Below are 26,163 nucleotides of genomic sequence, written 5' to 3' on the forward strand. Positions count from 1 at the left end.
CCGAATGGAGGAAGAACGCGCTGCAAGCTAAGCATGTAAACAACTCAATTAATAAGATACGGTTTGAAAACTTTGAAACAGTCGGAATTTCACTGAGTAAGGGTGAAACAAATTAAAAAAGGCCCATGCTACGAAATTGTTTCAAATATAGTCTCCTTCCCAAAATAGTGGCTAAGTATTTTTTTCATTTCCTCCCCTGGAAAACAGGAAGAACTGAAGCAAATTTGGATTATATTACATTTATTAAGAATGTCACTTCAGTGGTACAATCGAATGGTCTCTTTAAGGAGGAATCCGATTTTAGCAGGAGGTGGCCAGCATCCTGAGGCGATGTTTAAAACAATAATTGTTTGAATAGAACTTAGGTCGTTATTTTAAGGGGGTAACGATGTTGTTTGTTTTGCTCCTTTTTATGAAAACCACAATTACTGTTAATGGGCTATACACACATACACATTTAAAGTATTCTTGTTTCATGGGATCACCAAAAAAAGCAAATGAGACGGCAACGTCCCACTTTGCTCGCAAATGGGCGTGTCCAAAGCAACACTTTGTACAGTAGGAAGTCACTTTGGCACTGTACGCTGCTGCACACTCAAGGTGAGATCTGCATTCATGTAACTCGATCTAATATCGGGAATAGGATCCATAATTGTTGAGAGGATCTATGACTGTGATCATGAACCCCAATTTCAGATGTCGAGGCAGGTTGTGTTCTGCTGGGCGATGCTGTTTCTGTTCGAGGGCCCATCTGGTGGGTCGTGTCAAGAAGCCACCAGCAGCTTCCGGTGTGGCCCCTCCGACCAGGTGAGAGGACACATTCGCAACGTCACCCCGAAAAGCACAGTCACAAAATCAAATGGTCGATTTCACTTTTGTTATGTTGTAATAAACTGCAAAGTTTCTTCATGTAGGGATAAGTTGCAAAGGACATGTTGACATTGCTCAAAATGGGAAGTGAAAGTTAATTCTGCTGCACATTTTTTTTTTTAAATAATTCTTAAATGGGTGTTGTTTTTTGAACGTTTTATCTTTAATAGCAGCTTATTCTTGCAAGAGGTCCTTTCATCTGAATGAGGGTTCAGCTGCAAAGATAAAGCAGAACACAGTGATGGCCTTCTAAATGTGGATCTTTTTGGATGATATTAAAATGACAGCTAATAATAATAATAATAATACATTGCGGGACTTTGCAACCCACTTAAATTAGGAGTTTTCTTATGTCATATACAATTTAACATTGGTGTCGTTTTCACAAAGTAGGACTGTTTTCCTCAAAAAATTAAAACTTTTGGAATTAATTTTTTGTCATAATTCATTTTCATGAACTGTGACTTCTCATAAACGGACTTGTCCTTGTAGTTTCATTTCAATAATTTTAAATTGCATGTAATGGAATGAATACGCAGAAATCATAGAGTCACAGAGTGCAATCACATTTGAAACAAAAGGAGTGATAATGGAATTTATTTCCAGGGACTGACCTGCGCTGACGGGAAGCGTTGTTGTCGGGAGGGTCACCGCTGCAGTGCCGACAGCTTGTGGTGCTTCAAAGCAGGTGGTTTGTTTTTTTTCAGTTTTTCTAAAACCACTCTTTTAGCATCGAAACATCGTAGAAAGTTGCCTTCATGTTGACGTATGTTGCATCTTGCGCAGAGTCTGTGGTGTTGTGCGGCGACAGGATTTCCGAGTGCCCTAATGGCAGCACCTGTTGCGAGACCCCGCAGGGCACCTGGGGCTGCTGCCCTCTGCCGAAGGTACCATCGCCGTACTGCTTCGATATCGGTGACGTTACGTTGGTTAGGGTGTCTGCTTCAAAAGAAAAGTTGCGGGAGATTGCCGTGTCCGTAGTGCATGTTGATGCAGCCGCTGCAGATATGCGCATTCAGATAAATAGATGGTGAATAAGTGGCGAGTGTCAGGGACAGTATTAAACTTCAAAAAGTCATCAAAGTGTTCATAAAAAAAAAAAAAGTTTATATCGCTAGCGTTTAACTCATTTACTGCCATTGACGGCTAAAGACATCAAAGATTCTTTTGGCCGTCTGCTAGCTCTGGCACTTTTATGCCTCAACTCAATCATTTCAGAGCACTTCAAAACAGCTGCAACCAAGTGCCGTAGCGTACAAAAAAAATTAAATAAAAAAAGACAATTGGTTTCGACACACTGTCACTCATGGTGATATGGAAGTCACAACGTATATATCTCCAAAAATGCCAACTTGCAAACAAAAGGCTTGCCCAAACAGGCCGTGTGCTGCCAAGACAAAGTGCACTGCTGCCCCGCGGGCAGCCTGTGCGACGTCCAACGCGCCGTCTGCGTCTCACCGGAGGGCGGCGAGGACACGCCGATGTGGGACAAGCTTCCTGCCAGGAGGAGGGCCGACTGGGAGAAGCAGCGAGGTCAGTTTTCACCCCTCAGCCCAAGGGGACTTCCTCATTCAGATGAGCGGTTGTGTCAGCGCTGAAAAAAAAAAACGTTGACGATGCTTGGGTGTGTTGGAAAGCTGAGAGGGGAAGGGTGCGCGTGAATTGTTGAACTAGTAGCGTCGACCGGGGTCAGCCATGTTCGGTGATCTTGCGCAATTGTGGAAGGAAAAAAAAAAATAAATAAAGACACCATGTCTCTCTCTCTCTCTCTTTCTCTCTCTCTCGGGTGGCAAATTTGACCTCGCTTCGACCATGAACTTTGACCTTAGCCTTAATGGTTTGTCATGCAAAAACCTTTTTAAACCCAAACTCCTCCGTGGAGAATATCAAATATTTTAGTGTCGCATTTATGTCGATACAAAAGGACACATCCCGTCGAGGCGTGCTGCCAAATGACGTTACTTGTTGTCATTCAGGTCTTACAAGTCAGGAAGGGATTAACCATGATGAACCTGTTTGTTTTTGGTACACATGACAGATCATTTAATTGGAACTATTTTGCAGCCAATAATGTCCCCTGTGATGACAAATCTTATTGCCGAGATGGCACCACTTGCTGTAAAACTGCACAAGGGAGCTGGTCCTGCTGTCCTCTCCCACAGGTAACGCGATGGCTACAAACGAAAGATCGAGCAGCTTTTGCGATGACGATTATGAGTCTGTCCTTTTGGACTCTCTTCCTAGGCGGTTTGCTGCAGTGACTTCCTACACTGCTGCCCACAAGGTCACACGTGCAACTTGGCCGCTCAGACCTGTGATCTGGAATGGCGCTCGGTGCCGTGGTTGGAGAAAGAGGTCGCCGCGTCCAGGCATCGGGAACAGGAAGTGAGATGTGATGCTACACACATGTGTGCTGACAGCTCCACCTGTTGCAAGACCCAAACGGGAGCATGGGGATGCTGCCCTCTTCCTCAGGTGAATGCTGCACACCACTTACTTGTTCTTGACTCTGGTTTAGTAAACACTCGTCACGTTTCAACCAAATGTCCGGATCAGTTCAATGTTTTTTTTGTTTTTTTTCTTCCTTCCACAGATTTAGTAACTCAACGAACTAACTCCAAGAAAAAAAGTCTCATACTTTGACTGTGTTTGCACCAAGCCAATTTGTCCTGATTTAGCATTTTGATTTTAGCAACACGGCTGCTTGTGAAAGCAGAAGCGAGAGTTACGTCCGACTTAAGTCTCACTACCTCTTTGACAGGCTGTGTGCTGTCCCGATGGCAACCATTGCTGCCCTAAGGACTTCAAGTGCGATGAGCAGAAATCCAAATGTGTGAAAGGGCCGGTGGCGGTCCCGTGGTACCGTAAACTTGCGGCGAGCACGTCTTCTGCGCTCTCATCGCGGACCCTCGTCGCCGCCGTGAAGCCGGGAATCGTGCTGTGCGACGACCAGAGCCACTGCAATGACGGGCAGACTTGCTGCAGGATTTCGTCCACGGACTGGGGATGCTGTCCTTTTGCTAATGTACGATCGTTGTCGTATTAAATAATCTACAAATAAAAAGAAAAAAATGTAAATAGTTTTACATATAATTGAACCTTTCATTTGAAAATTAATTTGATTAAATTCTTAAAAAAACAAACAATAACATTAAAACATGACAATTTTTTTATTCTTCAAAAATTTTCTTGCAATCAACTTTCTACCAATGACCTGGCCCATCAGTCCGATGTGGCCTTTGACCCCAAATGTTTGCCCAACACTGGTTGGAACACTCATGAAGCAGCATATTTCCGTTCTGCTAATTTTTTGTCCTTTTCTCACAGGCGGTGTGCTGCAGTGACATGAAGCACTGCTGTAAGGCTGGATACAGGTGCACCGCGGGCGGCCAGTGCACCTTTAACAATGACCTTCCCTGGCTCATGTTGCACAATGAACGCAACAAAAAGTAGCTGCTCAACGTTGTGTGAAACAGTGTAGAGACCTGTTTAATTTGTACTTTTTCACTAAATAATGCCTACAACACACCAATGTCAAACCACTGTTCACTAAATTGTAGTATTTGTTCTAATTGCAGTATGCTAATAAAAGAGGCATCGTGAAGCTCAAGCTGCCTTTTTATGTCACTGCACTTGTTTTTACTTATAAAAAGGAAACGATGAAACCCCAAATCGAGGACGAAGTAAACATAAATCCAAGGTACCGTGCAAGAACGCCCCCAAGTGGTTGCAAGCAGTATTGGCATGCCGAAGTGATGGGCAACGCGTCACTCTTCTGACGTAATTATGTAGTCGTCCCAAGATGTTGGAGTGGAAAACAATTAAAATCGAGTTAAATTGTTCACGGGAGGTGGCTCAGTGATCTCAATGTATAAAGTTCATCGGTTACACGGTCCGACGCAGTTCATCTAGCTAACAAGCAACAAACGGCGACAAATACATTTAGCCTGTTCATGTTTGCCCCTTCTGAATTCTACCATTTACGAACATTTCATTTCGCTTTACCACGGTGCTATTCGTCATTCAACTGCTAAACTCCCTAAAAAATGCTAAACTTCCGGGTAGCTGTGATTGGCTAACGCATCTCGGCTTTGACACACGTCACCCGTACTTCCGGATATCCTGTGATTGGCTGACGCGTCTCTCTCTGACGTATGATTCATTTTGCATCAAGATGGCGATACACCTGTCTCTATAACGGTGATCGGCTGTTTTTTTCAACGAGTTAGTCAACTAAAACCTTCTAAACCGAGTGAGGGTTGTTATTAAGCGGTGCCTCCGTCCACTATGTCTACGGAGGAGCTTTCAGCATCTGATAGCGAGGCCGCGCTGGCCGGCGCCGGCGAGCGCTGGGCACCGGTGGGCGCTGTGGCCAATCCCGAGGAGGAGCGCGCGAGCGACGGACAGTCGAGGCGCAGAGCCTCGGTCGGCGGAGGCGACGTCGACGAGGAAATGACGGGGCGACTGAGGAAGCTGCAGGAGGAGCAGGATTTGCTCAACTCGTCGCTGCTCGCCCTCACATCGCACTTCGCCCAGGTGCAGTTCCGACTTAAGCAGATCGTGCACGCGCAGAGCGACGAGAAGGAGAAGATGCTCTCCGAGCTGGAGGAGTTCGCCTTCCGTGGATGTCCGCATGTGGTCGGCTGCGGGCCCCGGGATGCCCAGCGCCTCCACAACACGGTGAGAGGACGAAGACAGAACGTTTTGTTTGTTGTCAAGAGGGTCGTTTACTTCCCCAGGATGAGATGCGCTGTTGCACAATTCGTTTACAATTCAAATTAAACCTACAATGAATTGTTTGATCTCGTCTGATATCCTAATATAAGCAGTTTTAGGCCTCGGGGTGGGAGACCAACTGGAAATACCAGGTGCCTATCCTGGAGGGAAATGGCAAGTCAGTCCTTGAAAACCTGTCTCTGAATTTCATGCACAAACACAAACCCTGAATAGAGAAAAAGCTGGGAAGAACAGTCATTGAACATTTTTTTTTTTGCAAGTTAAATACTGATAAGTAGTCCGGAAAGAAAAAGCTAAATAAAACGAGGACCACGATGCTGGTGTGCACATCACATCATACCATTGCAATCCAGTGGGATGTTTTGGTTAAAGAGCTTCCAACCATCCAATCACATCGACGGAAAAGATGTTTTACAACAAATGTAAGTTTTGTTCTAAAACGTGACGTTAACTCCTGAAATGATCTGATCCAGACATGGTGTCTTTAAGAAATGGAATATCGTAACAGCAAAAGAGAAAAAATGTGCGTTGAAAACAACTAAAATATCCCCTTCCTGACTCTCAGCCCCAGGCAGGATTAATGTCATAAAAAAATGTCTGCAGCTGATGCTTGTCTTATTTGATAAAGGCTGATATGTACTCAGCCAGTGTTTACTTCCTGTTCTTCATGTCTATATTTGTCATCCTCACACATGCTTCACCTGCAGGAGGACCTGGTGAGTTGGACAACACGTTTGTCTACATTTTAACTTGGAATTTCCCAACATTCGTTTGTGTTTTGTTTTTTCACGAACAAATGCTCACATGCAACTAAAACTATTTTGCAAAAGGTGATAATGCTCCCTTTTGATCGTCAGAGAGGTATTCATTTAACAATGTGTTTATTATTGTGCCTGTGGTAACTGCATGACATCTTACTGAGAGCTGTTCCTAATATTATGAAGGCTCTGAGACAAAAAATAATAGTGTTAAAATCTGACTGATGTATACCATTTACTCTTGTCATATTGTCTTTCTACATGTGTTGCTGCACCGTTTGTCTTTTAAATGCCACAGACACAAAGATGCAATTTGTTAGCCCGTCTATGGCATTTGCCATGATGTCTTTCTGCATATTACGACGTTCCAATCAATCAAGCGTACGATTTGCGTTCCAGAGCGAGCGGGAGAAGCGGGAGCGACTGGAGGCTCAGCGGGAAAAGCAAAAAGATCTCATCGTCCAGCTCAAGACACAGCTGGACGACCTGGAGCACTTCGCCTACCAGGAGGGCAGCTACGACTCGCTTCCGCAGTCTGTTGTCATGGAGCGGCAGAAGGTCAGAATGCCGTCGGCTACGTGCTACAGTAATCTTGTGGGGAATAACGACTTAGCCCTGCCGACAATAGTAGGGGGCGGGTAATTGATGACACACCGTCGATTGAAATCGTGACCTCGGACAACACCATTTTCCGATCGTCAATGTAGTAGCCAGAGCATGCCAACTTGATTTTTGCCGTTTGTAACCTCGCCACAATCGTCAGGTCATCATCGACGAGCTGATCAAGAAGTTGGACGTCAACCTGAACGAGGACATCGGCAACCTGTCGCCTGAGGAGCTGCGTCGGCGCGTGGACGCCGCCATCGCGCAGATCGTCAATCCGGCACGGGTGAAGGAGCAGCTGGTGGAGCAGCTCAAGACGCAGATTAGAGACCTGGAGATGTTCATCAACTTCATCCAGGGTATGCGCTTGGACTTGCAGTTTGCAACATTTTGTCACTTTTGTGGACTCAATGTGTTGTTTTGTTTTCCGTCATAGATGAGGTGGGCAACCCTCTCTTGTGTGACGGCACACACAGTCATCAGCCCCTGGCGGCCTCCGCCAAGGCCAGATCGCCCAGAGGGACGAGGACTGGTGAGTCGCCTTGGGAATCATAGACTGTTCTGCACCAGGAAATAGTAGTTGTGACTGACTTAACAATGCTTCTCCATTGTGTCTCAGTAACTCAATTACGAGTTTTCGAGTTTCCACGCATGTAAAAATCAAAATGGATGCCGCCAGATACCATTAATGGATTCATATTGGCTGCTTGTGTTTTATATCCACAGCGGACCCGGAGCAGGCGCAGAGGATGCGCGAGACGGGCCTGCAGCTGATCCAGAAGGCTCTGGCCGTGCTGCAGATTTTCGCCGCCAGCCAGTTCGGCTGCTCGGCCGGCCAGGCGTCGTCGGGGGTGTGGCCCCAGGACTCGATGCAGCGTGACTATGGGCCTCTCCTCCGCCGTCTGGAGGCAACCGTGGACAAGGTTCGCGTTCTGGGCTCGCGCCGCCAGCTCGGGCCGGACCACGTGGTCAACTGCACCGGGAACTCTGCTCTGGGACCGCGTGACGAGTTGACGGCGTGCGTACGCAAGGAGCTGGCCTTGGTTCTCAAAGACTTGCTGGCTCACGGCCTGGTGTCGCCGTCCCAAACCGTGAGCCTGGTCCTGGCGCCCATCTCGTGCTTGCTGCCCCACCGGACCGCCGGCCCCCAAACCATACACCCGTGGGAGCTCTTTGTCAAGTACTATCACTCCAAAAACGGCAAGGCCTTCGCAGAATCGCCCGCTCGCCAGCTCTCGCAGTCCTTCAGCCTGCCAGTCGGAGGCGGTCCGGTTACCGTCACCCCCAAGCAGTCCCTCCTGTGGGCCATCCACACGGTTCTGAAGGAGCACGGACGCTACAAGCGAGGCCCCGACACGGAGTTCAAGGCGCTGGTGTGCATGGCGCTCAACGAGCAGCGGCTGGTGTCGTGGCTCAACCTGCTGTGCAAGGCGGGCACGTTGGTGCACCCGCACTACCTGGCGTGGAGCTACATGGCGCAGACCGGCTTCGAGGGCGCCCTGCGCATCTTGGGACGCATCAGCCACCTCAAGTTCGACCTGCCCGTCGACCTGGCCGTGCGGCAGCTCAAGAACATCAAGGACGCTTTCTGACCACGCCGAACGCAATCATTCAGGAAGGCGATATCGCAGGGGTGTGCAAAATATTTTGGCCCGCGGCTCACATCCGGCCCAGGCAACATTTACATTATACTCGGATCCCCAAATAGTTGTTGCCTTTTGACATTTGTTTTTCCTAAAATATGTTACTTAAAATGTATTTATTTTTTATTTGTTTTATTTTTTAAATTAGTGTCTCTTTGTTATATAATTGTTTAGTTGTAAAAATGACAGTTTATCATTTAACAATGTTGTATTCATTTGATCAAATAATTGGTTAATTATAATTTTGTTCATATAAATTGTATTGTAAACAGTAAAACCGGAGGACACATTTTCTTCTTCAAATCCTACATTCAGTAATCAGTTAATTTTAATTAAATTAATTACATATATAATACATAGAAACAGGATAAATTATTTAAATGAAAATTTACAGATGATGTAAGTTTAATAAGGACAATTAGAAAATTTAATTTATATATACTTTACAAATATGATTAATGTGGGCGGTGTACAAAGTAGATTTATTCTAAAAAAATACAACTAAAGCACTTAGTAGATTTGTTTATCATTTAACAAGTTTACATTAATTTAATTAAATGAGTGGTTAATTATAAATAAATGATCTAATTGAAACATGAAAATCTTATTAAAATAAAGGATTTTACATGCTGTATATACATTATTTTTTTTAGGCTTAATTACAATTGAGCTGGTTAATTAGATTTCCTTTTTGTAAATGCAACACAAACACAAACATTTACCCACCACGTAAAAACTTTCTGATTTTCCTCAACACTCCCCTGCTAAGAAAGAAAAAAACAGGTCCAATACAGAAATTTCTTCACCAGAATGGCTGACAATCCAAAAATAAGGCGCTTGAACAGTGACTGACTTTGCTGCTTTTCTTGTTTCATTTCAAAATGTTTTATGTGATGATTGTAGGAACACAATATTGGTTGTGGCAAATATCCTCTCCTTGAATGTAAACACCATAGTTGCTATTAAAGTGCTACCTACACGTGTGGAGTATGTTTCAAAGTGCCAACATTGACGCCAGCAACAAATTGGAGTACAAAAGTAGTATCAAGTGTTGTTTTTGCCATGCTGTTTTGTTACTCTTTTTTTTAATAGTACCATATCAGAAGACTTACAAAAAGAGATGACAGGCCCAATCATTAATATGAAGCTATTTATGTTTTATTCGTTTCTTTATCCAAATCACTAATATCACAAGTGATTTTGCTTTCCTGTCATGTTTTATGCAGGGTCGTCGTCGAGAGCAGATTACATGTGACAAAGTACTGAGCTGTTTGGGGGATTCCTTGTTTTTTTTCCTTGCATATTTTACAATCTCAAAAAGAAAGGCTACATTTGCTATCTCACAATAAACTAAATGAAGATGATTCCGGAGGTGACGCCACGGGTCAGTTTGGCATAAAGAATAAACAAAACGAAACATATATATATACATATATAAATACAATGATATATATGCAACCGTATACCATAAAAACAATCAAAGCATAAAATAATGCAAAAGCCATCAACAAATGGCTACGTACAAACCAAGCGAATTATTTCCGGAAGTGACGTTACTCACGAGCGGGTCAAAGTTCGCATAAACCTCCTCCACTTCCTTTCCTACCAGCGGAGGCCATAGATACAGTTCCAGTGAGTCCGGTTTCTTCGTGATAATCTTCAAACATCGCGTCCAATTTGGCGTATCAAACTATATTATTGTATCGATCATTAAGTAGACACTTCAATACGCGTATCACGGTTGTAATGTCTGCAAATACACGTCTGATAAGTTCTTTAAATGAGCATTGTTGGCTGCGTTTAGATTCTGTGGCGTTGATTCCAACATGGCAGCCTTCTTATGTTGAACCACACTTGTGCTACTTGACACTTGTTTGCTTATCATTAAATAGATACATTTGGGATCCGACCGCTTATAAAACGTTTCCCCGTTATTTTTATGGCACGTTACACGTAATCAACGCGGCATGGGAGTCATGTTTATACTCGTTAGCCACGCCGAAGCTAACGTAGCCAGAAATGACATCGTTTGAAGCTGCGTTCCGTCATTACTTACTTCTTATAATGTTGTGGTGAATCGTAGCTGATGTTTTCTTGTTGTCCGTGCAGAAATGGGCAAGTTTATGAAACCTGGAAAGGTGGTGATGGTGCTCGCTGGACGCTACGCCGGTCGCAAAGCTGTCATCGTGAAGGTAAAGAAAGACACACAAAAGCTCCATCAGGTCAAGTCACATCAGCAGCCATTGTAAAAAAAACACAAGTGAAGTAAACAAACGTTTTACCCATTTGAAGACACACTCAATGGAAAGGACAAGACATCGGTTTTAAGAAAAACGAGGGTTGTGCTGACATGCATGGGCTATTTCTTTTTTTTGTAAGAGGCAATAAGTATTTTCTCGTTCTTACGATCTTTACACAACAGATATTTGATCACAAACACTAGGGAAACATATGCAGCCATATATTTTGCCTGAGAGTAATGAAGCTTACTGAGTCTGTTGTGAAACTCTTCTTTGTGTGTATATGTCTGTATTATACCGCCCCCAGGTGGCTAAGGTGCTCACAACGAGAACAGCAGAGTTTTGATTGGGGGGCTTGTGCTTAAAAACGTTAATTGTTAACATTATTGTATTATGTAGAGGGCCAAATCTATTCTTAAAGCAGCAAACCACATTCGTTTGAATGTGGAAAAATTATTTAAGGATATTCACGGAACAAATGCAACTCGTATCACAAGGGACCACTGTAATTCCATTTGAAAAGCTTCTTACATGACCCGCGTCTGTGCTGGTTTCTGTCCGGTGTGAATCAGAATATCGACGACGGCACGGCAGACCGGCCTTACAGCCACGCTCTGGTGGCCGGCATTGACCGCTACCCCCGCAAGGTGACTGCCACTATGGGCAAGAAGAAGATCGCCAAGAGGTCCAAGATCAAGGCTTTCGTCAAGGTCTTCAACTACAACCACCTCATGCCCACCAGGTTGGTACTTTGGCCGCACCGGTGGCTCCTTTGGTTGACCTGTGTGAAAAATGCTTTGCATGGTTTTGATGCATATTTGGAGGTTTATAATGTTTTTTATTGCGTAGATACTCCGTGGACATCCCCCTTGACAAAACTGTAGTCAACAAGGATGTCTTCAGGGATCCCGGTTTGAAGTCCAAAGCCAGACGTGAGGCCAAGGTTAAGTTTGAAGAGAGGTGAGCTTCCCCACCGCAAAGTTTTGACTTGGAAAGTTTCATAAACGTAATTGAGTACATTTTTGTTTTGCAGGTACAAGACGGGTAAGAACAAGTGGTTCTTCCAGAAGCTCAGATTCTAAATTCTCCTGATTTCATTAATAAAACTGTTTAAAAAAAGTTTGTGTCCTAAGCTGTTTGTGCTCAGATGACCCGGTGTTTCGATAGAGTTGGGTAATATTTGTTGCGTTCATTTAGCTGTTTTTCCACAAATATTTTTGTCATTAAATAATTCCGTCAAAATAGTGGTGTTTTAATCATTTCAATCACATCAGAATTTACAAAGCTTCCAATTGGTCATTTAAACCATAACAAAAATCCCACAAAAAATTAAAGGGAAAAACTATATGACTAGTAATAATGACTGGAATATAAATCGTGATATTTTTACTCAAAGTTAAATCATTTGCCGCAAATGGGTTTATAAAATTCAACATAAAAAAGGGACTTTTTTAACTGTCTTTAAAGTGTATTGAAGTACTAAAAACTAATGTATTTAACAATAAGTGGTTAACATTTACACATTTAGAATGTACTGTGTGACAGAATAAACAATATTGACCAAGTACATTTAACATTTTATTTGATCAACTTGCTTTGTTGCAAATAACTTGCATTACATAACATTTAATTATTCAAATTGAAAACATTCTTAAAACACACCTACAAATAATTTGTCCATTTTTCAAAATCAGAGCAGGAGCCTCAAATGGGTTTTAATGTAAAAATAATATTGACCAAACATAAACAGGACATCGAAAGGAGCAGTTTACTGGAAAGTATTCAGCGGAAGACGCGCTGACCGACCAAACGTCGGTCAGCAGGCACTTGATGACATTACAGAGAAGTCCATTTCCACAAGATGCCTGAGCTCATTTCTTGTGTCATTTAAAAACATAGAAAAACAAGAACAACATTTGCTCGCACTAATCTCCGTTTGGGCCTTTCAGTGTGCGTTCGCTCGTCGTCGCCGACTGGGAGTGCAAAGTGGCCCCATTTGTCCACAGTAACAGTTTAAAAGCACCACACCGCAATGCAGCTCAACACTGAACTACAACTAGCGTCTACAGGAGGAGGAACATTGTGCTCTATATCACATCTATATTACATTCTATTTATAAAGTGGAGCCGTGTTGTTGCATAACAGTTGTTATTGCTCCAAGACCACTGGCTATCAGTCTCTTGTCTCTGTCAAGTGGCAGGAGTGCATTAGTGGTTTGGGAGATGGCGGGAAAGAGAAAAAGAGCAGACGAGGGGAGAGGTGGGGTAACTGGTGGTCCAAAGTGGAATTATGGCATGTAACTGTTTGAGTCTACTGCCTAGTGCAAAAGAAATTTAAGCTACCACAGGTGCCCATTCGCTGGCCTTGCGTCCATACTGTGAAAAGACAACAAGAGAAGAACACGTGACTTTTGTCATTTAAACAACTTAGGGTTGGAGCAGAGAACCTTAAAATAGTCTTTTTAACACTATTTACGTAGCTTGTCACAAAAAAGCACTTGAACCGGAAGCCAAACTTTACCACGCTAAAATCTAAAATTTATGACGTTGATATTTATCATGTTAGAATGTAACTTTGACATTTTTAGGTGAATTTGGCAGCCATTTATGAGTGTGCAAGGCCGCGCTCGTGTTCCGGCACTCACCTGAATATCTGTGAGCTCTTTGTAGAACCTCTTGGCCAGGTCCGGTCCATTCTGCATGGTTGGGATGTTGTACGTCTGAGAAGAGAGGAAGGGAGGGGGTCAGTATTCAATTTGGACACAAGGGGGCGCTCACCAACCCAAAATAAATAGATCAGAGGCGCACCTGGCCTCGGTAAAGGAGGCTGCCCACGGGGCACACCACGCAGGCGGTACCGGCGCCAAACACCTCCAGAATCCGGCCGGCGTCCAGCGCGTCCAGAAGCTCCTTCATGCCCATCGCGCGCTCCGTCACTTTGAACTCGCGCTGCACACAAACGCGTCCACGTCAACATTTGCATTTGCTCAATACTCATCATTCATTTCACGATCGTTGATTAATAGAGTAGAATCCAATTAGGAGTTCAAATTTACTTAAATTTGGCGGTTTATGTTTATGTAGTCATATGAGAAGTGAATTCATCAAAAATAACAAACATTATTTTACTATTTTTTTTTACATTTATCATTTAAAATGCATGGATCAAATAAATACATTTGCACACTTAACCTGCCTTCGGAGATGAAGTTAAAAAAAAAAAAAAATGTAACCAGTGACAAATAAAAATCTGTAACATAATTAGATTTTTTGAAACAAAACATTTTTTCATTTGAATTACTTGTATCATTAATTCACTGAATTAGAATGAACCATTATTTCTCAAAATTAAAAGGAATTTACTTAATTAAAAACTATCTTCCGAATATTGTATTTGTTCACATTTACAATGAATCCATCAAGCAATATTTTTTTCATGCTGCTCATCAAAAGCAAAACATTTGAATGAAGACATGAGAAAAAAAACAGACCCAAGTTCTGGCCAGGTCCAGCAGAGACTGCCTTGTGACTCCGGGAAGGATGATGCCGTCCAGCGGCGGCGTCAACAACTCTTTCTCTACAATGTCAAATTATCAAGTCCATGGTCTTATAAAAAGTCAATTCCAAATTCCTTTATTCGCCTTTTTTTTTTTGTATTTCCTACTGGCGACAGGGCTCGGTTTATTTGCTGCGAGGCTTTTCGTACCTCCGTTGTCATTGGTCCAGTAGATGAAGAGGTTCATTGTCCCGACCTCGGTGATCTCCTCTTTGTCGCCGTAGAGCCACAAAACTTGCTGGCAGCCGCGCTGAACCGCCTCATTCTGTACCGCGATGGTCGGGCCGTAGTTGCTGCAAGAGACGCAATCGTTGGCACGCAAAAAAAAAAAAAAAAAAAAAAGTACTAGATGTGACCTGATTAACAAGAAAAACAACTTTGTGACAACTTGAAAAGATATTTTGTCAAATAGAATTGCGCCCAACACAAATAACTCTAACATTTCACTAAACTATACAAATATTGACTTGTTGCGGTTTTACAAAATCACTAAATGGCAAAAGTTGATGCGTTTGACCGTATGTAGGTAAGTCTCATTTTGAGTGTCTCTCTGCACGTTTTAAAGCTGTCAACTTACTGTAGTATCAACGCAAATTTCCGCTAACCCGTCGATAAGATGAAGAGTGTGTTGACCTACGAAAGAGGAAGACGGAGTCCACCATACTGTCATTTCAAGCCAGCGGGGCGACTCACCCTCCCATCTTGTAGGCGCCGACCCCTCCCTTCCAGGCGCGCACGAACGACGGGTCGGCCAGCAGCGAGACGGGGTTGAAGGAGCCCGTGGGGAAGTACGGCCCCACCGGGCCCACGATCACAAACAGCAACGCTCGGCTGGCTCGAGTCACGCCCAGTGACGGCTGCAAACATGGAGACGCGCACGGACAGATGAATCAACTGACAGCGACGGTGAGATGAGATTTGCACGAAGGTTCCCCAAGCGGCTCACCTCGGTGCCGATGAAGGTGGGCCGGATGTAGAGGCTGGCCTCCTGGGAGTACGGAACCCACTCCCGATCCAACTCCACCAGCTTCTTGATGCATGTCAGCAGTTCGCTTTTGTCGAACAACTGTAAAACAAGGCGACAACCGTCATACAAAAAAAAAAATAAGAAAAAAAAAGTGTGCATCCGAAACGGGCCGATGTGTGAACTCACGGGCAGGCAGCTGCGCTCGGAGCTGCGGTGCATGCGCTCCATGTTGAGCATAGGCCGGAAGAGACGCACTTGGTTGTCCACGCCGCGGAACGCCTTCATGCCTTCGAACAGCTGACACGTTGGCGGTGACGACGAAGACAACGACGACGAGGTCAGTAATGTTCCAAGCAAAGAAAAAAAAAAAAAAGCTTCCAAGATGTCATTTGTTCAAGTTGAAGAAGGAGGTCCTATGGTAACTCATTTCAGAACAAATTTTTGTGCGTAATGGGTTCAATTATTTATTTTCAAGTACTTTTGAGGTCTGTCTAAAAAAACACCCCCCCCAAAAAAATCATGAAATTCTTTTAAATACCATTTCAGGTCAATAAAACCTTTTTGACAAAAAATTAAAAATTAATAATTTTTTAATATTGTTTTTCCAAACCTTTTTAGGTAAGATTTTTAATTCCATAAAAATATTTGCTGAAGTTATATTTTTATTTATTTTTTTATTTTTGCAACGTCTTTAACCACAATTGAGGTCAACTAAATAATTTCTTAAAATTAATTAAGAAATGAATTGTGTATGAGGCCAACATCCATCTCTCCAATTATTTTAATTCTGAAATGTATTAAATGTATAAAACATTGACTACCATGACTATGAAGGTAGATGCAAATGAGTTTTTTTTTCCTAATACATTTGAGGTAAACTTGCATCTGTTTTGTTAAATTCCCAAATACGCAATATTGCATAATGAGACAGAGATACAGAAAATCACGTCGAAGCTGTGAGGAGACGCCTATGCCACAATTTCTGTGCCTTACTGACCTCGATGGAGTAGTGCAGAGCGGAGCTGGCCGGGTGCAGCGAAAGGTTCTGGAAAGGTTTAATGCGAGGGACGTCCCAGCCGCCGTCGGCCGACCACGACACGGTCAGCATGTGGTCCGAGAAGTGCTTCCCGAACACCAGCGCGGTCGGGTCGGGCTTGGCCGCATGTTTCGGGTTGCGCTCCACGACCAGGTCGGCGGCCTGGTCGGCGCCCCAACCATAACGACAGAGATTGATTGCGACACGGGCATGCTCGCTTCATTTGTTTTACAATATGACAATTACATCATTATGATGACCAGGAGTAGGAGGGACACGCTTTGTCATTTTTCTCAAAAATATACAATTTTATCATGATAGATTCCGCCTTTGCTGCAGTGTGTCCCTTCTACTGTTGACACATTCCAAAGACACGTGCTTCAATTAGGAAGAATTAAACAGAGAGGGGAGAGCATGTGGAAAAGCAAAATGTCAGATTCGTGGTGGGAGGGAACCACACATCCAGGGTTCCATGATGCTTTGCGGCGCGTTACCTTGAAGGTGCTAGAGAGGCGGCGCGGCGCCAAGGCCGCAGGAAGCGTGGACCTCAACCTGCTGTGGACCACCTGAAAGACACAAAAAAGTCAGCAGAGGTGAGCAAGCTTGTTGTGTGCGCAGCCGACCGGTGGGTGTGCGACGCTCTTGACCAATCAGCTCGCAGCGTGTCGCCGTGCTATAAATAGAAACCTGACACACTTCCCAGTGGATAGGAAAAAAAAGTCATGGGTGTGTAAATATGATCAACTGTTGTTTGCTGAAATTAATTCAGTGGGAATTAGGGACGCAAGCATACGATTATTTGCAGACTGAGTACGAGTCCAAGTACTTAAATTTGAGAACTGATACTTGGTAATAAATTCAGGGCTCGAAGGTTTGTTATTTTGCTCCATTTTTCTTTATTACCACTGATGTCACTTTCAAGTTACTTCAGTGACCATCGTGGCTTTTTGTTTCCATTCCGCAGGTTCACGAACAATAAAATTATTCATGCTTTCAACACCGCATAAGGCATTAAAATACAATAACATGTGTTTATCAACCTCTAATCTCGTTGCACACTTGAGTACAATGACAATAAAGGGATTTCTATTCTATTCTATTCTATTCTATTAATGAATCACATAAAAGGTGCATGCATAACTTTTACATGCAAGAATAGGCATGTGATGTTACACCACTATGTGTATTTATGTCTGTTTTTAAAAAAAATAATTAACAAATTTTACACCACATACAGAAAAATCACTCAAGAGAAAAAATATCCGAATGAGACGGCAAATTCAACAAAAATAAAAATAATTAACGTGTCTTTCTCACTTGTTCCCAACCGCAGGCTGTGACTAATGCAACTTGGATTAGTGTTGCCGTCACGCGGCACGATGACGTCATGACATGCAGTCGCATTAATAAATTAAAAGTGAGAAAAATTCTCGCAGAATGGTGTTTTTCAAATAAGAAAATGTAAACGCTTGTCAATTTAGTTACAACTAGCAGATTATTCTATTTTATTGACATTTACTACGACTTTTGACGACGAAAATTAACGTTTACGCAACAGTATAAAAAAAACGGAGAAATACCTAGGCCATTGCGAAAATCAAATTGCAGAATCGACTGTAATGTATGCGACGTATTATCTTGGATTAGCACGTCGCTTTGATTTAACTCAATGGAATGCATAGAGTTCTGCGTCGCGTCGGATCGCGTTAAAAGGGCATTTTTTTCGTCCGTTATATGTTACAGACTTTGTGAAGTACGCCGATTTAAAAAGTGAATTGTGAACTTTCCCACACGTAATTTCGTCCGTGTCACAGAGTCTTCGCTTTTGTGCTTTGGGGCAGAAACGCGAAAATTCCCATATTTACAACTGCGATGTCCATGTCCCTCTGGCGAGACTCGGTAGCCCCAGCGCAGCAATTGAAATGTTTTTTTTTCTGTTATCGCCTTTTATAGTCGTTATCTTTATTTGCTTGTTATCGGCGCGCTTCAGGTGAGACATTAACCAGACAAGGTAAACAGATAACGACGACATTGCTCGCCTTTGGACTCACCGATCGGAAAGCAGCCATCTCCGCTCTGCTGCGCTGTGTGCTCACTGATTATTTAGTCGTAAGGAAACAAACGCGGAAAGGTTCCGGTTTCCCAGTTTCACGCCTTCAGGCGCACTGGGACAAAGAATAAACCCTTTAAAATAACACTTTAGAATAGGAATTCATAATCATTCAATGATTGGTTTGTTTTGTGGAATGATACAGGTGAGGTGAATAAATCGTTTTTTTTAATTATTGCTTTTAATGTGGCGTCGACATAAGTTCCATTGATGAAGCGCAACGAAGGAGTGACTCGAGCGTCACTTTTGATTGGCTACACCTGTATGAGAAACGATAGCTGATTGGCTGATGGAGGGGAGGGTCCTGGCTGTCAGACAAGAAAAAGATATTTTAAAACATTACATCCTTTGTGTGAGGCTCTAAATACAATGTTTCTACGTATTATTTACACGTTGCAAAAAGTATAAAATGCACTGCATAGAAATAAAAGAAAAACTAGTTAAATCATCATAAGAAACCGAATATGAGAATAATTGAAATAACTTAAAAATGGTACACAATTAAGGTTTCAAGCAAGGATACGCGTTTTATAAAGGATTTAGGGTTTTAAGTTTCAAGCCTGCTTTAGCTTTTCAAATGGGTCAGGGTTTCAAGTGAGTCAATCTTAGGTTAAGGTTACAAGTTAGCATTAGGGTTTTAAAACTGGGTATAGGTTTCAAATGAAGATTTTCAGCCCGGGTATGTGTTTTAAACAAGTGTTTATGGTTATAAGTTACAGTTTTAAACCTGGGTTAGGGTTTCAAGACAGTGTTAGGGTTTCAAAACAGGGTTTGCATGTTCGGTCAGGGTTTATTCCCCCCCCAACTATCACGACAGCAGACGCAGCACTGGCTTCTGTTATGGACGTGTGCACTTCGACTTGCATGACATTAATCTTTTTGACAAGCATACTGGCAGGATCAACCAGGTTGCCTTGTGGGTTGGCTGGCAGGCTGTGGCGGCGGCACACCTGTAACTGTTTTATATTTCAATTGAAACAATCTAAAGCCCCGATGACCTCTTTCCAAATCTGAAATTATATTATCAATACGTGATTGGATGAGGTCATGACCAAAAATGTGAATTGAACCTTGAAAATGCCACCAGGTCGCATTTGATGATGAATTCAAGCACTGTTAAAAATTTTTAATTGTCGTGTTACAAGTAAAAAAAAAATAGTTGAGGCAATATTTCAAAGCAAACAAGACTGGCACAAGATTTTTGGGACTTCAAACCTGGTGCTATGGGAATTGTCTCCCTCTGGTGGACTAAAAATTAAGTACATAATTTCTACCTAATGATGTCAGCACAGATATTGATCAAATCAAGTTTGTGAGGCAACAGGTCACGCAGAGGATTATAATGTTCTTATATAGTATTTAATTACATAGCATAAATAAACCTAAACAAAGAATGTACATCAGCAATAATTGGATTAGTTCATAATTAAGATGGAGTCACCCTTAATAAAAATAACTTATACAGAAAGACGAAATGAACCAGAAGTGCATTTAAAAAAAGGAAGGATTTCTGACATCTGAATAATTTTTGTGCAGTCATGTGCAGTATGTTGGGTGCTTGTGTGTGTGTGTGTGTTGGTGTTCTCCAGGGGCAAAGCAGGCAAAGAGCCAGCGGCGGTGTTGGCCTTTGGAGAAGCTGGAAGATTAAATTTCGGCCTTACAGCATTTCCTGACGAACGTAGAGGGAGAGAAAGTGAGCAGGCAAGCGAGTGAGTGTGGGGGCGTCACAATCAAGTGACCCACAAACACGCTGAACGATCGCAGATTAACACCAGGTAGCGCTGACCCCCATCCTCCCACCACACTCAGTGGAGGACTGCAAAGAGGAGCCGACTGGACATCATCGGCATGTTTGAGGGGATGCAGGGCCGCCCAAAGAGGGACGGGTGAGCTGCGATGGCACCCTGAGCGGCTGGCGGTTATGGGGGTGACGCTCATTCGTTGAACTCACTGGAATCACCAAGGTAAGAGTCATTTCCTGTTATTTAGAGAAGAAATTCTCAAAGTGGGGTTCTCACATTCCCGGGGTCCGCAAGCAATTGCTGCCATGAATAGAAAAAAATCATCAAGCAATTGATGTCAAATGAGTCTAAAAATGTTTAAAACTGCCCACGGATGCCGCAAGACTGTGGCAAAACTCTACATTTTCAAAGGAAACTCCTCAACTCATTTCAACATGATTCCTTGGCACCAAGAGTTTGGCGAAGGACTACTTTCTATAAATAAAACTCAACTCAGTCGGTTCCCTGGCACCAATATGCCACCAATCATGGTTTCACATCATAACTGCTCTCTGACAGAACCCATAACAACAACATGGCCTGTCACAAAAAAACGAAACCTCTGGCTTAAAGGATCAACTCTGTGGATTTTGAGTCTTTCAAATTGCTCTTGTTGTGGTTCAAGGTTGAGGAATGGCGAGTCCAGACAAGCACAGCGAAAGCAAAGACAAGCTTTCCTCAGAGGACGAGGATAAGAGGACCAAAGATGAGCACAATCGGCAGGAGAAGGCCAGCGGAAAGGTGGAGGTTCCCCCATCAGGTGATGACACCAAACGGGGCAAGAGACGTCTACCATGCAGGAGAGGCTGGGCCCTAACCGAGCGCTTGGCCATCAACGTGTCGGGCATGCGTTACGAGACCCAGCTGCGCACGGTCGCGCAGTTTCCCAAGTCCCTACTGGGAGACCACCGAAAGCGGCTGCGCTACTTTGACCCTATCCGAAACGAGATGTTCCTCGACCGCAGCCGGGTGTGCTTCGAGGCCATCCTGTACTTTTACCAGTCAGGCGGCAGACTGCGGCGACCTGCCAATGTGCCGCTGGACGTGTTTCTGGAGGAGCTCCGCTTCTACCAGCTGGGCGAAGACATCCTGGACCGTTTTAAGGAGGATGAGGGCTTCCCCAAGGAGGAGGAGCGAGTTCTGCCCAGCGGGGAGCTGCGGCGCCGCCTTTGGATGCTCTTCGAGTACCCCGAGTCATCCAGCGCCGCCCGCATCATCGCCATCGTTAGCGTCTTAGTCATCATCATCTCCATCCTCATCTTCTGCCTGGAAACGCTGCCAGAGTTCAGGAACGAGCGAGAGCAGAGGGAGGTACGTGGGAACGCCAACACATTCACAATTCTTTTCAATACTTTCAAACTCTTCTCAGATTTTGTCCCACAGTTCGAAAACGTATACCGTCTGTTACATTCACGGAAGCGCTTTCCTTGCATATCCAGGAAGCGGACTAAGCAAGTCCATATCGACAAGTCAGGATGGGAGAGCACATTTAGATGGAGACGATATTCCAGAAGTGGAGGTAGAGTAGAGCCAAGTGCATCGAGGCAAGGAAAGCAGATGAGGCGCTCTCGTGTTACCCCTCTGAGATGAAGACCCCTAAATATAGACGAAGGATAAGCCATCCAGATATGATTCTGTGTATTAATAAACGTGTACACGCTGAAAACAGAACTATGATGACATGACGGTCACCAAAGCAAATCATGCAAGGCTTTTGGAGGTTAAGCTTTTGATTTGGATTAGGGTCAAGAGTGAGATTGTTTGGGGTTAGGGTTAAAAATGTGACTTAGCTAAAGGTTGGAGTTAAGGGTTAAGGTCTGACGTAGGCGTCGGGTTTTAATTTGGTTGAGAGTTTTAGGAAGGATTGTTAGGGGTCAGGCTTTGACAAGGATTTTCGGTTAGAGTGATGGGTGAGAGATCTCAAGAAAAAATAAGGAAGTCTGGACAGTCAGGACTGCGAGAAATACAAGTGGAGCGCCGAGATAACCACAAACCTGCAACTGTAACTCAATTCACCTCGTTAGTGCCAAGTCATGTCATGTCCTCCACTTCCCAGAGAACAAGTTAGTCGGCGTGAAACTCAAGTCCATCTTTTTAAATATAGACCAGGAAATTCAAGTCCGGGTAGAAAATGAACATGCATCAAGCGAAAGCGGAGGAGCGCTATATGTTAATGGCGAAGAAACCACTTCCATCCTGGTTTTTTCTGACATGACCATCTCACCATTTCGATAATTGGCAGAAACCTATCGGCGTTCAGTACATCATACCCCATCAAAAGGGTGCTGAAAATAAGGACAGATTGGCTAGTTTGGAACTTTTGACAATTGGAAATGCTGAAAAAGATGGCACAGAACTGAAACAAACCAGACGAGACTGGCTTTCAATCCAAAGGTTGCATGATTCGATCCCCAGTCCCCGGAGAACTTGGCAAAGGATCCTTGAGTAGGGTACCGAGGTTGCTTTTGATGTTGCATCATCCCGAGCCTTGAAATTGACCAATTACCATTCCCGGTACTCTTCATATATACTCTGTGCGTCCCGCCAGCGTTGATGAATAAAACGATCACATGTAGAGATACTGATAACAAATCAGAAGGAAGATTACAAATTCAGACTTACTTATGGTTTACACGTCATTAATTGATTTCCTCCTCGGTCTGAAGCTAGTCTTTGTCTTTCAGAGGTTCACCAGCGTTCCTCACTCAGGTGTCAGCAACGAGACCCTCCCAACTTCGACGGTCTTCGCCCCCTTCCAGGACCCCTTCTTCATTGTTGAGACCATCTGCATCTGCTGGTTCTCTTTCGAGCTCATTATGCGCTTCAGCTGCTCCCCCAGCAAGACGCATTTCTTCAAGGACGTCATGAACACCATTGACTTCTTCGCCATCATTCCCTACTTCGTCACGCTGGGCACGGAGCTGGCCAGGGACAAAGGGGCGCAGCCCTCCGTGTCGCTAGCCCTCATCCGGGTCATCCGTCTAGTGAGGGTCTTCAGGATCTTCAAATTGTCTCGACACTCCAAAGGTCTCCAGATCCTGGGCCAGACGCTGAAGGCCAGCCTGCGAGAACTCGCACTGCTCATCTTCTTTCTCTTTATCGGAGTCATCCTCTTCTCCAGCGCCGTTTACTTTGCCGAGGTGGACCGCCCCAAAACGGCGTTCACCAGCATCCCTGAGGCCTTCTGGTGGGCCGTGGTTTCCATGACGACAGTAGGCTATGGCGACATGTACCCGGAGACGGTGGGCGGCAAGTTGGTGGGCTCCATGTGCGCCATTGCCGGCGTGCTGACCATTTCGTTACCCGTGCCCGTGATCGTGTCCAACTTCAGCTATTTCTACCACCGCGAGATGGAGCGGGACGACACAAGCGAGTATCGTCACGTGTCCATGTCTCTCTGGGAGGACGATGATGAAGATGGCGAGGAAGAGATGGATGAAGGGCCTGAGGACACACGGGAAAGCGTACCGCTTTACGGAAGGAACAGCAAATCAGATGGAGATCTTGGCGCTGGGAATATTCTCCTCAGAGAACCTCTGGTCACTCAGGTGTGAAGGAACCACAGAAGCGGGTTATGGACAGTGAGAACCCCAAAATCAACCTTATAAACGTGAAATGACTTCCGGCTAAGCCAGACCCCAGAAATACCGAAGAACATCAGTTTAACCCTTTCCCAAGCTGTGCTCTACTGAAGGCCATTGCGTATTTTACGATTTTTAAGTTTGCAACACACTTTTTTGCTCTTTGAACAGGTCAATGCTGTAAAATGACATTTTTGGGGCACCTGCACGAGTGATATGTGTGATTCAGCAAAGTTGACGGGAAATGAAAAGTATCCCAGCTCAAGATAAAGCGATATGGTCATTAGGATGCACCAGAATTCTTGTCTGCTCTGTGAGGCAAAAAGCTTCCGTTTGCTGGTCTAGAGTAACAAGTGCAAATAATTGCATGACCTTGAGTGTTAATACGTTTCTTTGCTGGAATGCACCTGTTGCCTTCGTGACGTGAGCAGAATGTGCCACTGTCCTCTTTACACACCACGTATATACATATGACTCCTTTTATAGCGGAGTTGAGAGTCTTATGTTTTACAGAGGTGAAAATAAAGAGAGACATCACTATATGAACCACACATGTTGTCATTCCATCTCGCCGGTCCAGCTGCTGCTTCTCATTTACAAGGCGGTGACATCAACCAATATCAACATCCTTTTTGAAAGAATCATCATGCAAATGGACTCCACATGGTTCTTTGATTTGCTTTGTTTTGACGCAAAAAGTCACAATTGACGTTTTCGGGCCAAGAGTCCCATAAGGACAGTTCATTAGGTACGCGTGATGAATACTCACTTTTGCTTCTAATTTAGAAATATTTATCCTTGTGATTACGAGACAGCGCCAGTGTGTAATCTTCTGCTGACCTTAATTAGCAACAGCAGAGGCCGACGTATGAATAGTGGATCTCCTTAGATTCATATTTCATAACCCCTCACACATATAATTGATTAATAATGAATCTGTCTGTACATGTGTGTTGTTTTAAGTCAATCCCAACCAGAAGAGAGCGTTTAGTTCTGGAATGTCACACAAAAGCTGCCAACGTTTGCGGTGACTCAAATAGGCTTTGATGTTTAAAAAAAACAAACGAAGATTTGGGAATACGTAATTGTGTAAAACAGATTTAAGCGCTATTTACGATGTTTTGTTTGTCATATAAATCAGATTTTTGCTTACATCGTACTAAATCAACTGCACAGAAGTCTCTGACAGAATAGGCTCCATGGATTGTTCAACAGAACAGACGATAAATCCAATAGTTTTCATGGCGAGGACAGCTGGTCAAATGCAAGTGGTGTAATTACCACGAGTGGCAGTAGAGGTCACTGTTGCTCAGCATGAACGAAGTACAGTCCAGACAGAAAATGTATACATTAGGTCCGGGCTTAGATTTCATAGTGAACCTTTTACTTGAACTATCAACATATATACTTACCAACCCACCCCATAATTTTCTTCAATTCACCCACATATCTACCAAGATACCCACCTATCCATCTACTCACCCTCTGATCTACAGATTACTTACCTACCTACCAATTGCAACAAACTACCTGTGTCATCGTCAAGTACATACAGTATATCCCTATATCTATCCGTCCACAGTACAACCCAAAAAAATGCTTCCAACCATGCCTTGCCCTTGAGCGTCTTTTTCCTATAAATGACAATGACAGCAGTAAACACTCACACGCGCACACAAAAACCTCGCTTTTGTGAGTCATTTTCTGTTGCATATCGTCATACATTGACGTGCGACCTGCCAGATTAGTGCGCCACTGCGCCAAGATTGAATAACATGCGTCAGAACATCATCAAACTTTCACCTCCACCTCCACCTCACTTGTCAACACACACGCAAACAAACAAACACACACACACACACACACCAGGCCGGCAATGCAATCATCCAGCGCTCTTATGCTGTCTGGGAAGAATGAGAAGGATTGACGTCTTTCTGGCCATCTGCCGCTCCCCATCTACCATCGCTCCATCTTCTTTGAGAGGATTAAGTGTGTTGATATGTGTATCTTTGTCTCATCAATGGTGTGCATGCCCGTGTGCGTGTGTTTGTCCAGTAATTTCTTTGTGATTTTTTTTTATTTTTTCATCTTGAACCGTGACGTGTGACCCCCTTTCTCACGGAAAATCCTCCCACAGAAGGTAAAAAGAAAACGCTGCTCTTAAAGGAACTCTTGGAGGAGTGGGTTTTTATTGCGCGTGCGCATGCACAGACACAATCGTAGAAGACCTGCCGCGTTGAAAAAAAAAAAGAAAAAAGAAAAAAGAAAGGCATTCAAGCGG

The 26,163-nt window shown here is 43.8% G+C and overlaps 5 protein-coding genes and 1 long non-coding RNA gene across 7 annotated transcripts; 4 read left to right on the forward strand and 2 right to left on the reverse strand.

The window, feature by feature from the left end:
* The first annotated feature begins 407 nt into the window (after positions 1-407).
* On the forward strand, positions 408-4,480 carry grna (granulin a). Of its 2 annotated transcripts, none has more exons than XM_088316150.1 (9): positions 408-617; positions 697-807; positions 1,477-1,558; positions 1,657-1,757; positions 2,250-2,403; positions 2,935-3,032; positions 3,115-3,345; positions 3,632-3,895; positions 4,198-4,480. In XM_088316150.1, the coding sequence occupies exons 1-9, from the start codon at positions 498-500 to the stop codon at positions 4,321-4,323; spliced, it is 1,287 nt and encodes a 428-aa protein (XP_088172276.1). In that variant the 5' UTR covers positions 408-497; the 3' UTR covers positions 4,324-4,480. The 2 variants fall into 2 exon arrangements, with proteins under 2 accessions (XP_088172276.1, XP_088172277.1); XM_088316151.1 differs by having other exon boundaries at positions 408-600.
* Positions 1,452-10,856, reverse strand: LOC148322364 (uncharacterized). Its single transcript, XR_015846591.1, has 3 exons — positions 10,668-10,856; positions 3,734-3,921; positions 1,452-2,464 (listed from the first exon to the last, which is right to left on the reverse strand). It is a non-coding gene; the product is annotated as an uncharacterized LOC148322364 (long non-coding RNA).
* rundc1 (RUN domain containing 1) lies at positions 4,984-9,590 on the forward strand. Its single transcript, XM_088316149.1, has 5 exons — positions 4,984-5,550; positions 6,765-6,923; positions 7,129-7,327; positions 7,405-7,500; positions 7,695-9,590. The coding sequence occupies exons 1-5, from the start codon at positions 5,158-5,160 to the stop codon at positions 8,558-8,560; spliced, it is 1,713 nt and encodes a 570-aa protein (XP_088172275.1). The 5' UTR covers positions 4,984-5,157; the 3' UTR covers positions 8,561-9,590.
* Positions 10,161-12,095, forward strand: rpl27 (ribosomal protein L27). Its single transcript, XM_088316154.1, has 5 exons — positions 10,161-10,243; positions 10,721-10,803; positions 11,424-11,593; positions 11,701-11,811; positions 11,885-12,095. Exons 2-5 carry the CDS (start codon positions 10,723-10,725, stop codon positions 11,931-11,933), a joined length of 411 nt encoding a protein of 136 aa, XP_088172280.1. The 5' UTR covers positions 10,161-10,243; positions 10,721-10,722; the 3' UTR covers positions 11,934-12,095.
* Positions 12,096-12,416: 321 nt separating this feature from the next.
* On the reverse strand, positions 12,417-18,583 carry bcat2 (branched chain amino acid transaminase 2). Its single transcript, XM_088316903.1, has 11 exons — positions 18,462-18,583; positions 16,905-16,976; positions 16,372-16,572; positions 15,561-15,671; positions 15,354-15,473; positions 15,101-15,264; positions 14,558-14,700; positions 14,343-14,428; positions 13,660-13,800; positions 13,497-13,571; positions 12,417-13,227 (listed from the first exon to the last, which is right to left on the reverse strand). The coding sequence occupies exons 1-11, from the start codon at positions 18,477-18,479 to the stop codon at positions 13,186-13,188; spliced, it is 1,173 nt and encodes a 390-aa protein (XP_088173029.1). The 5' UTR covers positions 18,480-18,583; the 3' UTR covers positions 12,417-13,185.
* A 2,351-nt stretch (positions 18,584-20,934) lies between these two features.
* Positions 20,935-23,855, forward strand: kcna7 (potassium voltage-gated channel, shaker-related subfamily, member 7). The gene is made up of 2 exons (XM_088316902.1): positions 20,935-21,612; positions 22,986-23,855. Exons 1-2 carry the CDS (start codon positions 20,935-20,937, stop codon positions 23,853-23,855), a joined length of 1,548 nt encoding a protein of 515 aa, XP_088173028.1.
* The last annotated feature ends 2,308 nt before the right edge of the window (positions 23,856-26,163 follow it).

The sequence above is a fragment of the Idiotropiscis lumnitzeri genome, chromosome 15, assembly GCF_059441095.1.
Source record: "Idiotropiscis lumnitzeri isolate Australia: NSW breed Sydney's pygmy pipehorse chromosome 15, RoL_Ilum_1.0, whole genome shotgun sequence".
In the NCBI taxonomy this organism is placed as follows: domain Eukaryota; kingdom Metazoa; phylum Chordata; class Actinopteri; order Syngnathiformes; family Syngnathidae; genus Idiotropiscis; species Idiotropiscis lumnitzeri.